Source organism: Netta rufina (genome assembly GCF_964035555.1).
Source record: "Netta rufina genome assembly, chromosome: 4".
Taxonomy (NCBI): Eukaryota; Metazoa; Chordata; class Aves; order Anseriformes; family Anatidae; genus Netta; species Netta rufina.
In genome coordinates this window covers 11,804,823-11,824,103 of record NC_140127.1, presented here as the reverse complement: position 1 = coordinate 11,824,103, position 19,281 = coordinate 11,804,823, and the positions used below count along the sequence as shown (strand labels likewise).

At 37.7% G+C, this 19,281-nt stretch overlaps 1 protein-coding gene across 1 annotated transcript in view; it reads right to left on the bottom strand.

Annotated features, from left to right (window-relative positions):
- Positions 1-762: 762 nt before the first annotated feature.
- The window catches only part of SNCA (synuclein alpha), a 69,303-nt gene continuing 50,784 nt past the window's right edge, over positions 763-19,281 (bottom strand). Inside the window, exons 5-6 of the mRNA XM_084285700.1 lie at positions 2,374-2,463; positions 763-822 (exon numbers count right to left, since the gene is read on the bottom strand). Of these exons, the coding sequence (XP_084141826.1) occupies positions 790-822; positions 2,374-2,463 (123 nt within the window). The 3' untranslated portion in view covers positions 763-789. The remainder of the gene's footprint in view (positions 823-2,373; positions 2,464-19,281) is intronic.

Sequence of the window (19,281 nt, the reverse complement as noted above, 5' to 3'; positions counted from 1 at the left end):
TTGTCAAACAATTTACTCCAGCTGAGGAACCAGCCCTGATACTCTCATCCTTCATCCTGATTTTGGGACAAACCAGATATCTGCTTGCTTGTTTTGTTCCTCCAGTTCTTTCACAGGAAGCAATGCAGCCTGAATTTTTCACCATGTGCTATTGCAGAGAAAATAAGGTGTTACAAACCATCACTAACTTGTAAGCTCATTTTTAATGGGTTATATTTTATTTGCTTCAGTTGAACACTATTATTTACAGACACAAGTTAACAAAACACATCACAAAACAATAAAATTTCAACAACTAATATTTATAGGTGCATAGTTCATGCTCAGTTACTTTTTTCTATATATAATACATACACATATATATAAAGCTCTCACAATAAGTCATCTCTGCACAGAAAGAATAGTCATTGGAAACAAATAAAAACTGTATCATAAACAATATCAAATTACTGACAGCCTATCAACAAAACATGTACAGAGTTAAAAATAAGCAGTAGACACTTAGGTGTTTTTATTTAGTATTTTCTTTTTAATTTTTAAACTTGAAGCCACAATATCCACAGCACAACAATGACCTTGCCAACCAGCTTTCATTTCAGCAGGAGGGAAATGCTGAAACAAGGTGGATGCAGTCACAGATACTCCAATCATTGCTGATGGAAGACTTCAAAATACACTGTAAAAACTGTAAAAAAATTTTACGACTGGGCACATTGGAACTCAGCACTTGTACAGCATGTGACGTCTTTGTTAGTAGGTTTCAGGAGATACAAAGGAAGGAAAGGTCTCTCATGCTTCGGGTTCATAGTCTTGATACTCTTCCTAATGAGAAGAGCAGACATCAGTGCTACTATTTCAGATAAATACAACCTAACATATAATCTAACTTTTACTGCTTGTCCTAGTCATACTAGATACAGTGAAAAAATATGGATTTTCATGTGATAAGGATATTGCCTTTTATTATTATTTTGTTACATCTTCCAGATACTCTGTCTTACAAACCGTGGTGTTTACAGAATAGGCTTTCACAGTGGTTAACATACAATTCAATTACCAGAAAGACTCACAGCAATGAACTTGTGAGTAATTCTCAGCAGGCATAATGATCTAGGGAAGAAGGGGAACATTGGCTTTGTGTGTGTGAAGTCTACATATATAACTCTTCGGCATTTTTTTTTTTTTAAATCCTGTTCATCTGAGTGGAAGCAAGCTGCTACACTTTATCTGGGATCCAGCAAAACACTTGGATGTGTGCTTCAACAATAAAGACCATGAATATCTGAATACTTGCAACTGGGCTCTTATGTCTGCTTACAGTGACTTACATGAACCTGTCGCTGAAGAATCAGGACTGTAGGCTGTCTTACAAAGGGCCATTGTGAAACACTTCATGCCTTAAACGGTTTACTTAAACACCAGAGGCAGGTGAACCTTATCTGTGGCTGAACTGTTAACATACATATTTCAGGCATGTTATCTGTACTGATACAGGACTTGACCCGGCACGGTCAGAATTACAGATGGATCTCTTCTAGTCCCCACTGATATTGCCTGGAGCCCATGAGGCCACTCACAGCAATTCACTTGCCACAGATGGGAGGAGAAGAACCTTCGGGCTGAACAACAAACCAGGTGCTGCACGTACTGATAAGAGCTAGTAAATCATTTAAACATGTGTTTAACTCCAGGTACTTGAGAAGCATCCATATTTTCAGTTATATTCATGGTGTTAAAGATCAAGCAAGTTTTACTGCATCATGGCCTAGATGTTTTATATTTCTGATTTTCAGACTAATCATAGAATCATTTGGATTGGAAAAGACCTCTAAGACAATCTAGCCCAACCTTTAACCTAGTACTGACAAGTCCACCACTAAACCATGCTGCTAAATTCAAAATCTACATGTTTCTTGTTGACCGCCAGGGATGGTGACTCAGCTGCTTCCCTGGACAGCCCATTCCAATGCTTCACAACCCTTTCAGTGAAGACATTTTTCCTAATATCCAACCTAAACCTCCCCTGGCACAACTTGAGGCCATTTCCGCTCATCTTATCATTTGGTGCTTGGGAGAAAAAAACAACCCCTACCTCACTACAACCTTCTTTAAGGTAATTGTATAATGTCTCCCCGAGCCTTCTCTTCTCCAAGCTAAACAACACCAGCTCCCTCAGCTGCTCTTCATAAGACTTTTCCTCTAGACCTTTTACCAACTTGATTGCCCTTCTTTGAACACACTCCAGCACATCAATGTCTTTGTTGTGCTGGAGCACACACCATCGTGTGCCACAGTAACACCACTCAAGCATGTGGCTCCCCACCCTTGCTTTTCTCCTGTGTGCATGCACAGCAAATACCACAACAGATTTACCTCTGGAGGCATTTCATAAGCCTCATTCTCAGGATCCACAGGAACATCTGTATTGTTCACCATTCCTTCCTGCAGGAAACCTTCTTCATTCTACATTTAAAATAGAGAAGAAAAGTGTCAGACAAACTGCTTGCTTCATCATTTATTCCAAAGCATGTCCTTCCTCCCCAGGCAGTACCTACTGACTGTAAAGGGATTTTACAAAGTATAGACAAAATCTTGAGAAATATGCACGACAATAAAAGCCCATAATGGATTTTGGATCCTAAGTGACCCCTCTCCTTGAGTCTGGACCTCTGTTTCGTAGCTCTGCTGTAAATTTTGCCTGCTTAAGTACCATCCTGTTTCCATTTAACTGAGTCAGTGCAGTTACTGTGTCTCAAGGATGTTGCCAGGGGTTGTGAAGTACTAGAGAACATCAACTCCAGAGAGATCTCCTCCAGTTTCCATGTGGGTGTCCATGTGAATGACTACCATTATCTTATTGTACAGCTGAAGTGCTGCTATCCCACTTCTCTCTTGCCATGGACAAGCCAAGAAGTCAGTCTAAACTAAAGAATGATACCACCACCAAGTTAAACCCATTGCAAATGTGTTGGACAAGTCATAAGGCAAAACAAAACAAGCTTTTGCTCCTTAAGGGTAAATACAGTCCCACATAACTTGTTCAAGTTGATTATCCCATTTACATCTGTTGAGTGAATTATTATCTATTATCTAATTACTACTATATAATCGAATAATCTATTATCTAATATTATGTAATAATAATTATTATTATCTAGTTGGGGGAATAAAGTCACCGGTGTGCAAAAGTAATCGTAAGAGCAGGCAAAAAGAATTGAGTGGTATCAAGACAGAATGATACAGTAATTCTATTAGATATTTTGTTATATTATAGACAGATCAATAACTCTCATAAATCATTGCTTATTTTCTAGTTTTACCACTATTTCAAAGTGGCTAAAGGAGGGAGTCTGAATTATAATTCAGACTTCTGCATGCTGTGTGTTTTGTTTTGTTTTGTTTTGTTTTTTTCTTACAGTTTTAGAACCTAACCATATTGGGAAAAGTCTTTTTTTTTCCTTAATGAGTCACATTTTTATATGCTTTCTTACGTCAATTAGCACGTAACACTATGCAGTATTAGTATATGACATGAGGCACGACGTGATGCAAGACTTGTTACACTCTTCTCTAGGCATCTGTTATTGACAATTATAGAAGTGCTTCTACTTTCTATGGTAATTTTTACAAGAACCTCTCAGAATTAATGGGATTGCACAGGTATAAGGACTAAATTGCTGAGTAAAACTGTGTGTTTTCCTAGAACTGTATATACTATTTATCATCTAAACCAAACACATATTCTGAAAGAAAACAAAATAAAACCAAATAAAAACCATGCCAATTGGGCCAATTCCTGTAGTAGCTGTTAATGCAGAAGGTCATGGAGAAGAAATATGAGTTTTGCCTAGCATATAGACTGCTGGAGTTAGTACTAAACTGTAAGAAAATTGATATGAAAACCAGAAGACTAGCTCAATGGCAGTATTGTGACTATGCTGAATTATTCCATTTGCCAGTCTAGACAGAAATGTACTAAAGAAAAACTATGAAACTTAGGAAGAAATTCACTAAAAAAAAAAACCCTGCAGATGAGTACCATGAAAAGGAATATAAAATTAATGATCTTTAAGGTCCCTTCCAACCCAAACCACTCTATGATTCTATGATATTTCTATAAATTACTTGAAATAAGGGGACATATTCCTAAAATGTTACATGGGACATCCTCAACAATACACTGAGATTTCACACAACTAAACCCAGTAATTCAGACTGAAGTTGCAAATGCTTAACACATGAACAAAGTTTCTCCAAAATCATAGCTGAATTCAATCAATCCCTCTTTGCTCTTTTTAATGCTTCCTCATCCTTTTTTTTTCTTTCTTTTTTTTTTTTTTTTTTTAAGTTTTCTTGTATTATCTTCTCTTAGCTTCTTTGTACAAGAATTTGTACATCCTAATAATAAGTGTTCAGTAGTAATAACAACCGTATAATACTTACATTCTGCAAACACAGGAAAAGGAGATAGGCCTTGCACATTTCCATTTCAGACACTTACCACTGAACACATTTTATTCTGCACATTGTTCATACTTCAGATGTGACTTTAATGATTACCTCTCTTTCACACCCGCCATCTTTTCCTTGTCCCCCTGTATAGCTTTTAGCACTGACTTTCATGCTTATTCTGATGTTCTGCTCCCTCCTTTTGCTGTTACTCCCTTTCACTATTTCATCTTAGCCTCACACTTCTGCTGTTCACTGTTTGCCACATATCAGCTCTTTCTGTGGTCTAACCAGGTAACCACAGTCACTTTCCATTCCTCACTTGCTGTATCTTTCCATGCACTGACCGCAAATTTATCTGCCAGATACAAATCCCTTTCTTCCTTAGTTCAGTCATACATGTATATTCATTTTGGCACTCGCGCACTTGCATGCACACACTATTTTCACCCTCATCATATAAGCCCATGATGTGCAGAATTTATTTCTATAGTGTGAATTCTTCTCTCTTGCTCTTACTACAGACTACTGTTATAATAGTGACACATTATCAGTCAGCAGCTCTGCTGGAGTCTTATTTTCTTATCTCAGAAAAATTTCAATTGGTTGTGCCTGTTTTTTGGGATAGAAGTATACAGTCTTTTGGTAAATTCCTCAAGTATACCTAAGTGAAAAAGATTATACATAGGACAAGTCACCAGTGTAATATAAAAGGTCCAGCATGAAGACATACATTGCTCCTAAATGGGACCAGATATCCTTCTTCCTTTAGAGGTAAACAGAATAGTTTATGTGGAGTCAACACCTGGTAATCTGCTGAGCTCCCTTCACACAATGCCTGCTAATTAGTATTCTGCACTGCTCTGTGGTACAGTTAACATAGACAAATTCCACAATCGAAGGGACACTGATGAATAGAGCTGCTAATATCTTTATTTAGCCCTGTGTTTTCTAGGAGAACTAATATTTTTGGATGTTCACCATGACATGCAATTTCTCAGGCATGAAACTATCAGAAAAAACAGGCCCATTTACAGTCCTACCCTGGCTTATCAAAATGCTTAAGCTCCTGAGATTATTTGATGTGCAATATTTAATTATCCTAGCTTTTAAGCACATTTTTAGAAGTGTTTTTGCCTGGTTACTTCTCTGAGAAGTAGAATTAATCCCTATCAGCTCTGGCTGAATTAGCTACACCATGTGTGTGATGCAAATTTTAAAGCTGTTACAGTGCACCTCATCTAACGTATCAGCTCTAACGGCCTACAGCTCTTGTCTAGTGCTCACTCTTTTATTACAAAATACTATTTGATTTCTGCTTCTCCCTATCATTAAAGAACAGCTTTGGCTAACAATTGGTACATCAAGTAAAAAAACGGTGCTCAAAAATCAGCCTGGAGGTTGCATGAGAAAGAAAGAGTGAAGCTTAATGTTATCTGCAGCAGGAAAACAGGCGGCAAGTAAAACCACCAGGACCTTTAGTAATGATGAAACAAAAGATTTGCCAGCAGAATTTCAGAAAAGAGCTTCATAGCTCATATGCTATGTTTTTTGTTGTTGTTGTTAGGAACCTCTGAGCTGCCCATCAGGGTTACAGAGACACAATGCCTCAAAAAGGCAGAATTTATCATCTTCCCAACTTCCTTTAGCAAGTACTAATGGCAAGTTCTATAAGGCCTCAAATAAAAGAACCAACAGCACCAGTAAAATACAGTGATCACAACATCAGTATTTCTTTGAAATGAAGCAACTCACAGACCGTACCAAACCACCATGGGAACTCTGTTTTGGAGTGGCTTGTCACCTTTGTCTAGTTGTAAACAGTAACCCAAACACTACCCTTCATCTTGATGTCACTGCTGATCACATGAGAATGCTGTTACTCAATGTCACATTTGTCACAAGTAAAGTATAGCACAGATCACCATATCACAGTTTTAATGGTTGTTCTCTCTGCTTCTAATGTACAATTCCTCTAAGGTTAGAATATCATGAAGGTAAACAACCACCCCTAGTAACAGAGACCCATTTAAGGTACACATTATATCATTACTTACTTCCATTAAAACAAAGAAATGCAATTTTACTTTCTCATGATCAATAATTCCATATCCTAACTTAGTTACAGAAGAGGAAAAGCACCTTAGAGAACAATTTTTTTCATATTATGAAAGATATTTTTCCCTTCAAGCTGCCACCTCTTTTATTTATTATTTTTTTAAAACCATATAGAAGGGTAATTCCAGAGGGACAGTTTTTATTAGAAGATCTGAAAAGCTAAACATTAAATTTCTGAGAGATTACGTCAGTTCTGAAATAGGGAATTTGAACTCTTTGGCAGGCAAAACACTTAAAAATGGAAAATTGCAAATCATGCAATAATCAAGGTGTTAAAAGGTGAAGTGAAGAGAGATGCTTGTCTCCCGAGGCTTCCCTGAAGAAAAAGTGCCTGCTTGTATCTTGGTTTAAAACCAGATTGCTCTGGGTTAGACTAGTACTTTTGCATTCTCTAGTCTTGTCTCAGACCCTAACCTAAATTACGGAATTAAGGAATTCCTACCTTGACAAAGCTTTGTGATTATCAGACTTGGACAGCCCAAGACCTGCACACCATCAGGCAACCTAACCAGCCCTGTTTAAATTATAGAAGTATTTGACAAAACTTCAGGCTTAACCTTTTTACCAGGAAAAAGAAAACTAATGGGTTTCTCTTATTTCATTGTTTTCAGTGAAAAATAGCAACCCATTCCTTCCCTTTACTCATTTTTTTTTTCACGTTATAACACTCTTCGTAGAAGGAAAGAGACTGTTTAAGATGCTCTACTCATTGAAAACTGACCAAGCTATCTGCTTGTGCTACTACACTTTGGTCAGCACTGGGTACCAAAATGGTCCCCTACTGGGTACTGGAGTGTGCATTTGATTTTCTCACTGAAATATCTTTGAATGCTGAGTTATTTAAATCAGAAATAAATTATTTCACCTCAAGGCAAAGACAAAAGCAACTTTAAAAGGAAGCAGTGTAATTATAACCTAGCAGTAGTTCTGTGCAGTGTAATTTACTATCTCTCTGGCTAGTAACACATTTTTTCTTTCCAATATGAATGCTAAAAATGTCTTACAATCATAAATATTCTCATGATTACTGCAAAGTAATTCCTTCTGGAGTGGTTCCATATTCTGAGATAAGTAAAGCAGAGTATTTAAGTGTTAGGTCTTCAACTATTTATACCGGCAAGAGGAGATCACCTTGGAAGTCAGTTCTACTAATCACCAAGGCAGGAAGGCACCTCTGGAGATCATCTAGTCCAGCCCTCTGCTCTGCTCACAGCAGGGTTACTTACAGCAGGCTGCTCAGGAATATGTCCAGTCAGGTTTTGACCATCCTCCCCACAATCTCCCCACAATACTGGATATTGTGGTCCAGCATTTGACCACTCTCGCAGTGAAGCAGTTTTCCCCTATGTTTAAATGGAGTTTCCTGCATTTCAGTTAGTGTTGACTGTGCCCCCTGTCATTTCACTGGGCATTGCCTAAGAGTCTGGTTCAATCTTCTTTACCACCACCCCCATCAGGTATTAATATACACTGTAAGCTCCACACCCCAAAATGTTCACGTTCATGTTATTTAACACATGCTGGTTTTCTGTCTGTTCTTATGAAACAGACTGTTCTTATATTCTTATGAAACTTCCCATGCAGATAATTCCCATGCAGATAACGTGGGAGGATTATTTCTCTAGCAGAAAGCTCTACTGTCCACAAACTGCTATATACATAAAAATAAGACAAACAATAAGGTGTTTTCCCCAAACACCTAACAAATTAAAGTAAAATGAGACATCATAATTATTTTAAAGAAAATAGAATATTATAAACTCCTTAGCTCTGGTCACATCACATCACCTGCCAGTCTGTTATTGAGTATTTTATAAATAATGGCTAGTTGTGAACTAAAAGGCTCTATGGAGAAGGCAGTGAACAAGAATATGTAAGGAACTGTTTTACAGGGTAATTTTGGTATGGCTCTTTTGTAAAGGCCTTTAAAGTCCATTATGTAAATCTTTGAAAACCTCACAGAAACATCCCACACAGAGCACTGTTGATGCAGTCCAGACATTTGTGCATATGGATCAGGTGCAAACTGGGAGGCTCAAAATAAAAATAAGACTGTAAAAAAAAAGAAATAAATTACATCCAGTGGCATTATTACATTGCAAATTTCCATGTAGTGCTAAACTGGTGTAAGGCTAGTATTGCCCTCTACTGTATTTCCAGATCCTGTGCACATGAAGGACAGAACTGGAACAGAGGTGGGGTGGGATGTGATACTTGGTGGGCAAGGTTAACAGCTGTTAACTTGGTTAACAGCTAAAGCTGTTAGTCTCATGTCTGTTACCATATCCCAAACCTATAAACAGGCAGGGCTGCCTTAAGTCCTTACCACTGGTAACTGAATATCCCTTCCACCTGACTAAGCCCATTTCATTTTGATATTACACGCTCTGCAAGAACTTCCCCCATATAACCATCATTATATGGCAGAGCTTGCAGAAAAATCTGGGGATTCCTGATTAGAAGATTACTTTTTGCACACCCTCAGTGCAGCTATTTTGCCTGCTGCCCAATTTAATTTCTTACTACAAGCTGAATTGCAATTTGCTCTGCCAGTGGGATTAAAATTCCCCTTTGAAATGAAAAATCATGTGTACTCTTTCTTCTCTACCAAATGTCAAGATACTTTTGGGGCTAGATACCAGAGCTAAGAGAACAAGTAACTGCCTTTTCCATGTGGCAACTTACCTTTTACAGATATTTTGAACATAAAGCCCAACTTACCCAAAAGGGAGAAAAATCCACAAACAAAACACAAAATCACAAATTGCGTGCAAAAGAAAGAGGTGCCAAAATGGCCTTGATTTATTTGGTTTCCTAGTCCTAATGTATTCATTGTGTGGGGCTGATTGGTTATAACTGAGTTGTCAGGTCAGTTTAGGATGCCCTCAAGCTCCTGCTCACTCACTGAAACAGCCAGTGCCTCCCCTCCTGCCTGTGGCTGGAAGCCTCATCTGGGAATGAAAAAGCACTAGCAGCAGTCTAGTGGTTTTATTCCAGTGACAGGGAGACACAGAGAGCAAACATACCTATACACTGCATAGAAAAAAAAAAAAAGCTTTTAATTATCCCTACACTAAACACCTATGTAAAGAAAATTTCAAGAAAGCACTATTGCTTACATGCAGCCTGAGATGTGAAGGAATCTAGCTGTCCTCATTCATGACTCAGAATGTTAATAGTGAAATGGGGCCACTGTTTTCCTCCTTAAATAGAGAGTGTAAGTGAAGAAGAGGCATTTAATTAAACAAATAAATGTCAGGGCAACAGCGGAAGTCCAACAAAATGCTAACATAGTGCCTGCAAGTGCTCCAGGCTGCATTTAGATTCATGTTTTTATGCCCTCCAGTTGCTAATGACAAAGAAGTGAAAAGGATAAAGACTGAGGCCTATGGAGAGAGGAAGAAATGTGATGACTGTCTAAATGTCTGCAGTTACATGCCCATCATGGTGTCTGCAAGTGAGTACAAATAGTGGCTGTTTACAAAAATTTATGAACTGTTGCAAATTTCTTAAAAAAAATAAAAAAATCTTAATACAATACAGAATGTGTATATTATTGCTTTAAAATTTCCCCATTTAATGTTAACTTGTAAAGATGAAATCAAATTCAGTTCAGAGTACTACGCGAACATTTTTGTGGGCAATCAACTTTCCTAAAACCCATATTCATGTTTTGCATTAACCAGGCCAGTAAAATTACCTAGTTAGAGCTGCTGTTACTTTTGTTATTCATTGATAAATGTATGTAGTTTACAGGTCCTACTAACAAGTGGAATACATTTGAAAGTCACAGACACGTGCATTAATTACTGATGATGTGAAGTAATAAATTGCATAGGGGCTGGTTTGATGTGCCATCCATAATGCATGTAAATGCATCCAGAACACACAATCCTTCCACCTTCATCCTTTTCACCTTTGAACCATTGAAAACTCCACTGAAAACATTGAACATTGACATTGAAAACTCCACAGCTAGGGAAAGAAAAAGCTAGGACTCACTCCATCTGATTGTGAAGTACCAGGAATGACACATGCTAGCTAAACATCAAGTCAGGGGCAGGCTGCCAAAAAGCTCCAAACTCTCTCAGCTGCAAGGCAAAACCAAAACCTTTACTGAAGAGGGATGAGAGACTTGAATTTTGGAAAAGAGCCAACTTGTGCTCTTCCTCACAATGAAAAAAAAAAGTGGAGCAGGAACACAGACAGTCAGCTAAGTGCCCAAACAAATAAAATACCCAAATAAACAGAAAACTTTTTGAAACCAGCTAGAGAAAACAGGGAAATGGATTCAAGCCAAAATCAAAACAAAACATGACAAAACAAACTACTTTTTTTTTTTTCTCCTGGGTCAGTGTAACTCTCCTCATGGAGGTCAGATAACTTTAATTTACTACAGGCTTTGCTGTGTCACACTTGATATTCTTCTGAACAAGGTAGAGATTCATAGGTCAATAAAAATATTTTAGGGTGACTGTACGTAGCCTTGTTGATACTGGACATTACTCAAGCGGATCATTCCCAAAACTGAAGTCTCTATCAAGTAAAATTTCACAGACACCGGACACACAATTCAGTAACACCAATAACTTCATTAAGGATTTGGAAGAAGGACCAAAGACGATATGTTTGGCCTTCAGCATAATACAGGGACAATTTATAGCCTGAATTTATTTTTGTTATATTTACTACAATTCAAAGTGAGCAGAACAAAACTGAATAAGTGACTGAAATAAATAAGATGCAGCTCAATGGGAAAAAGTGTTAAGATACTGCATTTAGGCACTCAACAAATTGAAGAAGATGGGCAAATAGTGCACAGAAATGAATTACAATGTCAAAGAATAACATTAGCCAGTGATGTCATGCTATTGCAAGAAATGCAGACCATTCTTTTACATTTTAACAAGGTCTGTGAGGTAATCGGCTTGGTCAATTACAAGCATGCCTTCTCCTAAATCCAGAATTCAGTCTACACAATGCATGTTAAAAAGGATGTTGGGAGATCCCAAAGGAGAACGGCAGGAATGATTATGTCCTAAGATAGAGAGGAGAGATGAAGAGACCTGTCAGGAAAGTATAAAGGAACTTATAGGCTCATATAACCCTAAAGCAATCACCTTGATTAGAAGTCTTTTAGAACAGGATACCCCTACATCTTGCAGGAGCTCCATGGGATTATCCAAACACGTCTGACCTCCTCTCCTGCAGTGAAGGAGTGTCTGATCCATATGAACCTATTATCAAGAACGACCTCCCGGTATGATACCTGAGCTTTGTCTTCATTAAATAAAAACAGAACATAATGGTAAATAACATTGATTGATCATGTTAAGTAAACCAATGACTTTGCAGTCAGCATAGAAATAAGCAATCATCTTCAGATGTGGCTTCACTGTTGATGTTAATAAAGATGATTTAAAATAACATGGTCCCACTCAAAGCTTCAAAGTTATTATACTTTATTTAAGACCGCATGAAGATCATAATCACATTTCAAAGTAATATAAATTTTTAGTGCAGATAAATTCCAAAACTCATTGAACAGGCTATACTTACTCATTGTAAGTATACATTCTATTTCCTAATAGAAAAATTTAGATTAGGAAAATAAGTTCACCCTAAAAAAGATCTCACCTCATGCAAATAGTTCATCCAGTGCTGTATTACTTGAAAAAACAATCTCTAAAACATAATAATTTCTCTTATTAGAAAACAATCCCCTTACAGAGCTGCAGGAACAGCAACGCTCTAGCATCGTGAACAGCACTAGTTCTGACACTGTTAGATGTAACCCCAGAGACAGCACACGTTTCAGTTCTGTATCACATCTTATGTGAATGTAATCACCAAGAAATAAAATAACATGCAATCTTTGTAGGTCCCTTCCAAATGAAACTATTGTATTCTATTCTAACTTCACTCATTTCCAAACTGCCTACTAAAAAATGCAATTTAAACAACAAAATATAAATAAGTAGAAATGTACACAGATACAGGCACACACATGCACATGTATGTGCTCATGAGTGCAGGCAGAGAGATTAATAAAATCCCATTTTCTTTTCATCTAATTGAACCTTTCCAAAAAGCAAAACATTGTAAATGTAGTGTCAGACTCTGATGTGTTTATACATGTCACACGGTACTTCATTCCAGGAGGGTATGAGTGGATAAACCACTGCAACAAGCATGCACTCATTTGCTTTTACTCTCCAGCATATTGAGCTGGGGGTTGACAGGAGAGCTAGTGGCAGTATGGTCACACTCAGAGGCTGTAACTGATGGGCAGGACGTGCTGCTAGTGAAGGAGTTAACTCTCAGCTATTAGCAGTGAGCATCTCTCTTCAAAGTGTTCCTTCAATTCCAACATATTACAGCACTTTACTAGATGGGGAATTTTAAAATGCTTTATCTAAGAAAGAAATAAGCAATTGCTCTGAAAAATGCCTGCAGCAATTATTTGAACTATAAAGATTTTGGGTGTATTTCCTGCAATTGTGATCTATTCAGCTGCAGATCAAACACTACAAATGACTAGAAAGTCAGGATGCATTTTAAAATTTAGAGTCCTGAAGTATCCCTCTTCATGTGGAAGCAAGCATGTAACTATTCAGATCTCTCACTTGCATTGGGAAAGATTACTTAGTTCACTGGCATGAAACACAAACTTAACCTAAACTCTTAACTTTTCTCCTATAAAAGGGGAATAATTCCTTTTAGCTAAGTGGAAGGAGTTATTTAATAAGGCCATAGAAGGCAAGGAGAATATTACAGGACTAGTTCCTAAATATATGATACTTGAGTATCTGTGGTTTCTTTCCGTCCTCCCTGGAATTTGGTACTGTTACCATTGCTTTTCCTTTTGGCTTAGAAGGAAAGATCAGTCTGAAGTCTCCTGTCCTCTAGACTTTGTGAGAAGGGAGTTCAAGGCAAAATTATGACCCTGTTTTCAGACATCTGCTGTTCTGAAAGTGATACATACCACACAAATCTTTATTACTTCTTCATATATAGAAAATCACAAGAGTGCAAGTTTGGAAGGGCCTTGAGTCACCTAAGTGTCTGCTTTACGCAGGTTCAGCTTTCCCTATATCATTTCCAACAGATGTTTGGGAAAAGCTGACTTAAAAGCCTCCTGTGACAGAAGTTCCACAGCATGGCCAGGCAATCTATTCCTGCACTTAATTGCTGTTAGCATTAGTGTCTTACCTGGTGCCCAACCTCAATCTCCTTCACAGCCATTTAATGTTAGTATTTCTAGTCCTATTCCCACTGGGCACAATCCCCTTTCTCTCTGTAGCAGCTGTCTGATACAGGACAGACCATTATCCTGACTCCTTTCAGTCTCCTTTTCCCTGGGCTAAACAACCTGTTTCTGTTCATACAATACAGTTTGCTGATTGGTTGAGTATCCACTGCCCTGTATCTCTGTTGCTTGTTTCAGAGTCACACGTAAGGTATCTCTTGCTATAGTAAGGATGTGGCTGCTTGGTATTTGGAACGGAATCAAGTAGGTCTGAGAGGCAGTCATTGGGCTGCTACAGGAAAAGGAGGCCAAGCCCCAGTGGGGTATAAAGCAGGAAAGCCACCTTAACTAATGTGGGCTGATGATCTCCTCAGCCACTGATGCAGCTTCATAGGGGAATTGTTACTGCACTGCTTTTACCACAAAGAAACTTCTATTGATAAACTGTCAAATCATTTGAAATTAAAATGCAGACCTGCTCATAAGTGATCAAAAATAAATAAATAAATAAATAAAAATCCAACAAAAACAAACAAACAAACAAAACAAACAAACAAACATGGAAAATAGGTTATCAGAATTGTTTTTTTTCCCTCTGGTCCTTCTTTATTATTAACCACAGTAGTTCAACAAAGTTTTGCCTGTTCGGCAGAGGTTTGCTCTCTGTACTGGGAAGGAACTGCAGTCACAGTGTTGTGACACAGCAAAATGATCACCATAAACTGCCACAATTCACAAGTATGAGTTGGTGCCACAACCACAAGGAGCATAACAAAAGCGAAATACCCTCTTCTTCACAGATGACTTTATGGCTTGAGAGAGGGAACTCTAAATATGTTAGAGGCACTGCCCCACTAATATTTAGGTCAGAGGTTGGACTTGATGATCCTGAGGTCTCTTCCAACCTAGAAATTCTGTGATTCTGTGTGATTTAAGCATACAAGAGGAAAAAAAATGGTGCATAGTCACCATTCAGGTAATATTCAAAAGAGCAGTTGAGGTAAAGTATTCATTCTGTCCACTTCATCCAGATAAACAGAAACAAACAAACAAACAAAAAAAAACAAACAAACATTTACGTCTGGAAATTCTGAATGAAATATTACTAGCATAGCAATTGCACTCATTTTACCCTCAACTTTCGACTATTCATATATAGAAAAAAATAAATAAACCTACTTTTCTTCAAATTGTAAATCATTTACCTGTTATTTACAGAAGCTCAGTTGAAGTAGAGAAAGAACACTTTTATGTATGTCATGCCAATGAGAATAATTATCAAAGTTTATTCCATCTTAATGAAGGGGTTCAGTTAAAACACAAAGAAGGAGCTGAAAGAACATACAGTTCACAAGCAGCAAATGATAGTTGCTACGGTTCTTTCTCCTACAATTCACATTTGCAGTTTCTGTGATCAACATTGATATGCTGCCCAAAAGAATACAACATTTTCAGCATTTAGGTTCTCACTGTTGTAGAGCTCTTTCATATTTTACAGCTTTACAGAGATTTTCAGCACTGAGGATGATGCAAAAAGGCTGCCAGGACTGGTCCATGTTTCAGAAAAAGATGGTGTGTTTCTGACATGGCTCCTTGCAGTTTGAAAACAACACAAGAACCTATCTGCTACCACTTATAGAGACACTCCTCTACGCGCACTCTTTTTGGTGAGCATTTAGATATGAACAAGAGCCAGATCTTGAGAATCACTCATGCAGAACTCAACACGAACAATGCACTTGCATGATTACCACAGCTGGATGCTGAAGCGTTTGCAAATGCTCAAGCTATATCATCAGTTAGATGCCCAGCTGGTCAATTTATGCACAAATGCCATTTTAAAAATGAGCCAAGTTAGAAAATAATTAGGTGGAATAAGAAGCTAAAAGTAAATGTAGTTTGCCATGAATGAAAAAAATAAATAACATTTTGCAGTACGCTATATCATCTTTTAATCATGATTTCCAAATTATTCATCTCCATTTTGTTCCAGTTGTCTATGATAAATGTTTGTGTTTTCCCATCATGGAGATACTTCAACAGCTGTCAATAAAGTATGGCAATTTTTGCAGAGATTTAGCATGAAGCTAGTTGATGTGTTTACTATTTTATATAAAAAATAAAATCAACAAGCAGATTCAACAAGAAACCATACTACTGAAAATAATGATGAATGGCATCTTGGCCTGCATCAGAAATAGTGGGGCCAACAGGACCATGGAAGTGATTGTCCCCCTGTACTTGCCTCTGGTGAGGCTGCACCTAGAATATCAAATTCAGTTTTGGACCCCTCACCACAAGGATCTTGAAGTGTGTCCAGAGAAGGGCAGCAAAGATGGTGAAGGGTCTAGAGAAAAAATCTTAAGAGGAGTATTTGAGGGAGCTGAGGTTGTTTTATTATTCGGTGCACTCTTTGCAACAATGACAACAAATGTATATTTTATTTTAGCATTCTGATAAGTGAAGTCTAAAATAATATTGGCAGTTAAAGCTTAAAAGCTGATCTACTTGAACTTGAATTATTTTTACTCATTTAAATTCATATAAGCCTTGATTTAGCAAAAGATTTTAAAGCATATACTTAAGCAAATAGCAAGCTTCCATGAGAGTGGAAGATTTTATGTAGGTTTAATGCCAAAATAACTCCATAGTGAATCAAGAAGCAACTGAAGAAACCTGAAGTATTTCATGTGCCAAATCATACCACTTAATATAAGCTATGATTTCTTTGAAATCTGATGCCTATCACTTTTATCCAGTGAGACAGACAGGCTCAGTATTTATCCACCCATCTGTAATTCCATAATTAAATCAGTGATAAGAGAGCTTTTCTACTGCATCCTCTATGCAATAGAAGCTTAAAGATTCACACATAAAGGGACAGAACTCAAAGTGTGTTCCTAAGACATTTTCCAAGGCCCTGTGGAAACAAGATTTATACAAGTCAAAGAAGACTCTCAGAACAGGATTTCGAGACAATATTCCTCCGATTGCAGAAACAGAAAGCCTTGATCACTGAAGTTGTTTTTTATACTGCTGCTGATTACCTTAGGCAAAAGAAAAATGCTCCAGAGCTGTGTGTTGTGTGGGTGATACTCCCATTTCCCAATTGAGTTAGACCCAACGTTTATAGCAGAGGTAAAGTGTTCTAAATTGGCTTGTATCAGTACAATGACTCAGTGATCACTGCATAAGTGGGAGGACTTCAAGCATTTGACATTGCTTCTCATATTCTTGCTGTCACAAATGCAAATGTTAGAGAATTTAAACTCATTTTTATCATGTTATTTTAAAATTGTAAAAGGGACTTTGATCGTTCAACGATCTGTTAAATATTTAGTAGTCGGGAAGAGAGGATTTTTTTGCAAAGATTTCTGCAAGTGTTTAAGTGCTTTCAAATGTAATATTTCTTCACATGAATACCATGCATTACTGTTTCTGCTTTTTTTCCATCACAAAATAAATTCATAAATAAACTCCTCAATTTAAAAATCAATGTTTCTTTTCAACTTAAATGAAAAGAGAAAACAAAATTAATATAAACAGGCAGAAGATGGGGTTGTGAACCCCATAAGCTATGCAATCTCTATGCACAGAACATGTGTGTATCTTGGGGCTTCCATGAAATACATTTTAGCTGTTGTGTCTCTGTTCAAAGCTAAGTGCCTTGCTAATAGTGGCTGGAGACATGCTCATTGAATGCAGAATTAATGCTACTTCTTCAAAAGTGTAGGATGTTGGTCCTGCTGGCACCGATACACTAAAGCACTTAACCGTGTTAATCCCATTGAAGTGTAGGTGATTGTGTTTCATCGTAATATTAATCACTCGCTATTAGGATATCTGTCTCTAACCAATGAGCTGAAATTAATACCTGGGGGGACTGTGACCAAACCCACTCCGTTGGTCAGCCTCTCCTTCTAGCAAGGTAAGGAGAGGTGGATCCTTCACCTGCCCACACAAGTGCATTCCCCTGCTTGCTACATGCCTGCTGCTTTAACAACTCATCTACATTGCAGAGCACCAGTTCAGACACTTCTTTAACCACCTTAAGCACGCTGGGTTTTGCAGTTTGCTCAAAGCCTGTTGGAATCCCTACTATATGAATAATTCAGGTTTGAGCCTTACACACACAGGGAAGGCATTTGGGTACCTCAGAACAGGAATAGTACTTCAGCAACGACTATGTAAGTTCACAAAACTAAACAAAACAAATAAACAAAACCCCACCACCTTTTGGTCATATTCCTTTTTTCCATTCCACTACTGGGTATATTCCTGCTTATTTGTTATCAGCCAAAATATTGCTTGCAGAATGTGATTGTTAAATTGGGTGAATGGCCAGGCAGTCACCTCTGGTGACATAATTGTGCAGAGAATTAGCATAAATCACTGCCTAGCCTAAGCTTCCTGGAGAAAAGTAACTGACTATAGCTTGTTCAACAGTATGAAAAACCTAGAGTAAATAATAAATTCACTGTACTGTAAATGGATGAGAAAGTAAAAAGTCTCCATCCAAATATACTGCAAGAGGCATTGTATGTTTTATGTGAATGAAAAAGGTACGGAAAAACATTGCAAGATGTGGGGAGGAGTGTTTACTTTTAATGGACTCTTGCACTTTTCTCCCACAATTATATTGATGCTACCACAACTGTGAAAGAAACTGGGCAGCTGCTTTGAAGAGACATTTTTTCCTTTCTGTTACTGAGTAGGATAAGCAAGAAAGCAAACATCACCCCCATAAGCAAGTTAAAAATGTGGTTTACACAGACCTAAGGGTTTCCAGAAGCAAGGCTTACAAGGCTAAGGTCTCTCCCTTGCAGTAGGCAGACTACACTTACTTTCAAGTTGTTGGAAAACAAGGGGGAGGAGGCCAGCCCACATGGTCTGCAGCAATCTCAGTTTCACAAGGGAAGTAGAGATGGCTCTGGCAGCAGCCAGAACACAGCCTATGGAGTCAGATACTGTCAATTCCAAACCAGAGCCTCGGGGGTCACTGACACCATACCAGCTCCTCTATTGCTTCCTTCTGCCTGCTATGGCTGTAGTCTTCCAAGCCTTAGTCTGGTGCTGGCAATCATCCACAAAGGAGAAACACAAATGCTACTACAAAGAGAAGTCTCACATCTAACATGATCTTTCTCCACAGCACACAGATAGATCATATTAGATTAGATTAGATTCACAGCTTCTTTACATCTCTTTGAATTACAATTATCTGTTTCTTAATTATTTCTGAAACAACTTCATTTTATTCCATTTGACAAATGGCTTCTTTTTATTACTGCTAATGACAAAATAACTTGGCATCATACTGTACATCAAACAGGTTTTACAGAAATAAACACTAGGGCAAAGTGCAGTGTTAGCAAAACATACATGTAACTGATTCAAATTTATGTCCACCCATGAGTTAGGCCATCAATTTGTTTTCTGCTGAAGCTTCAAAACTACTGTCAGTC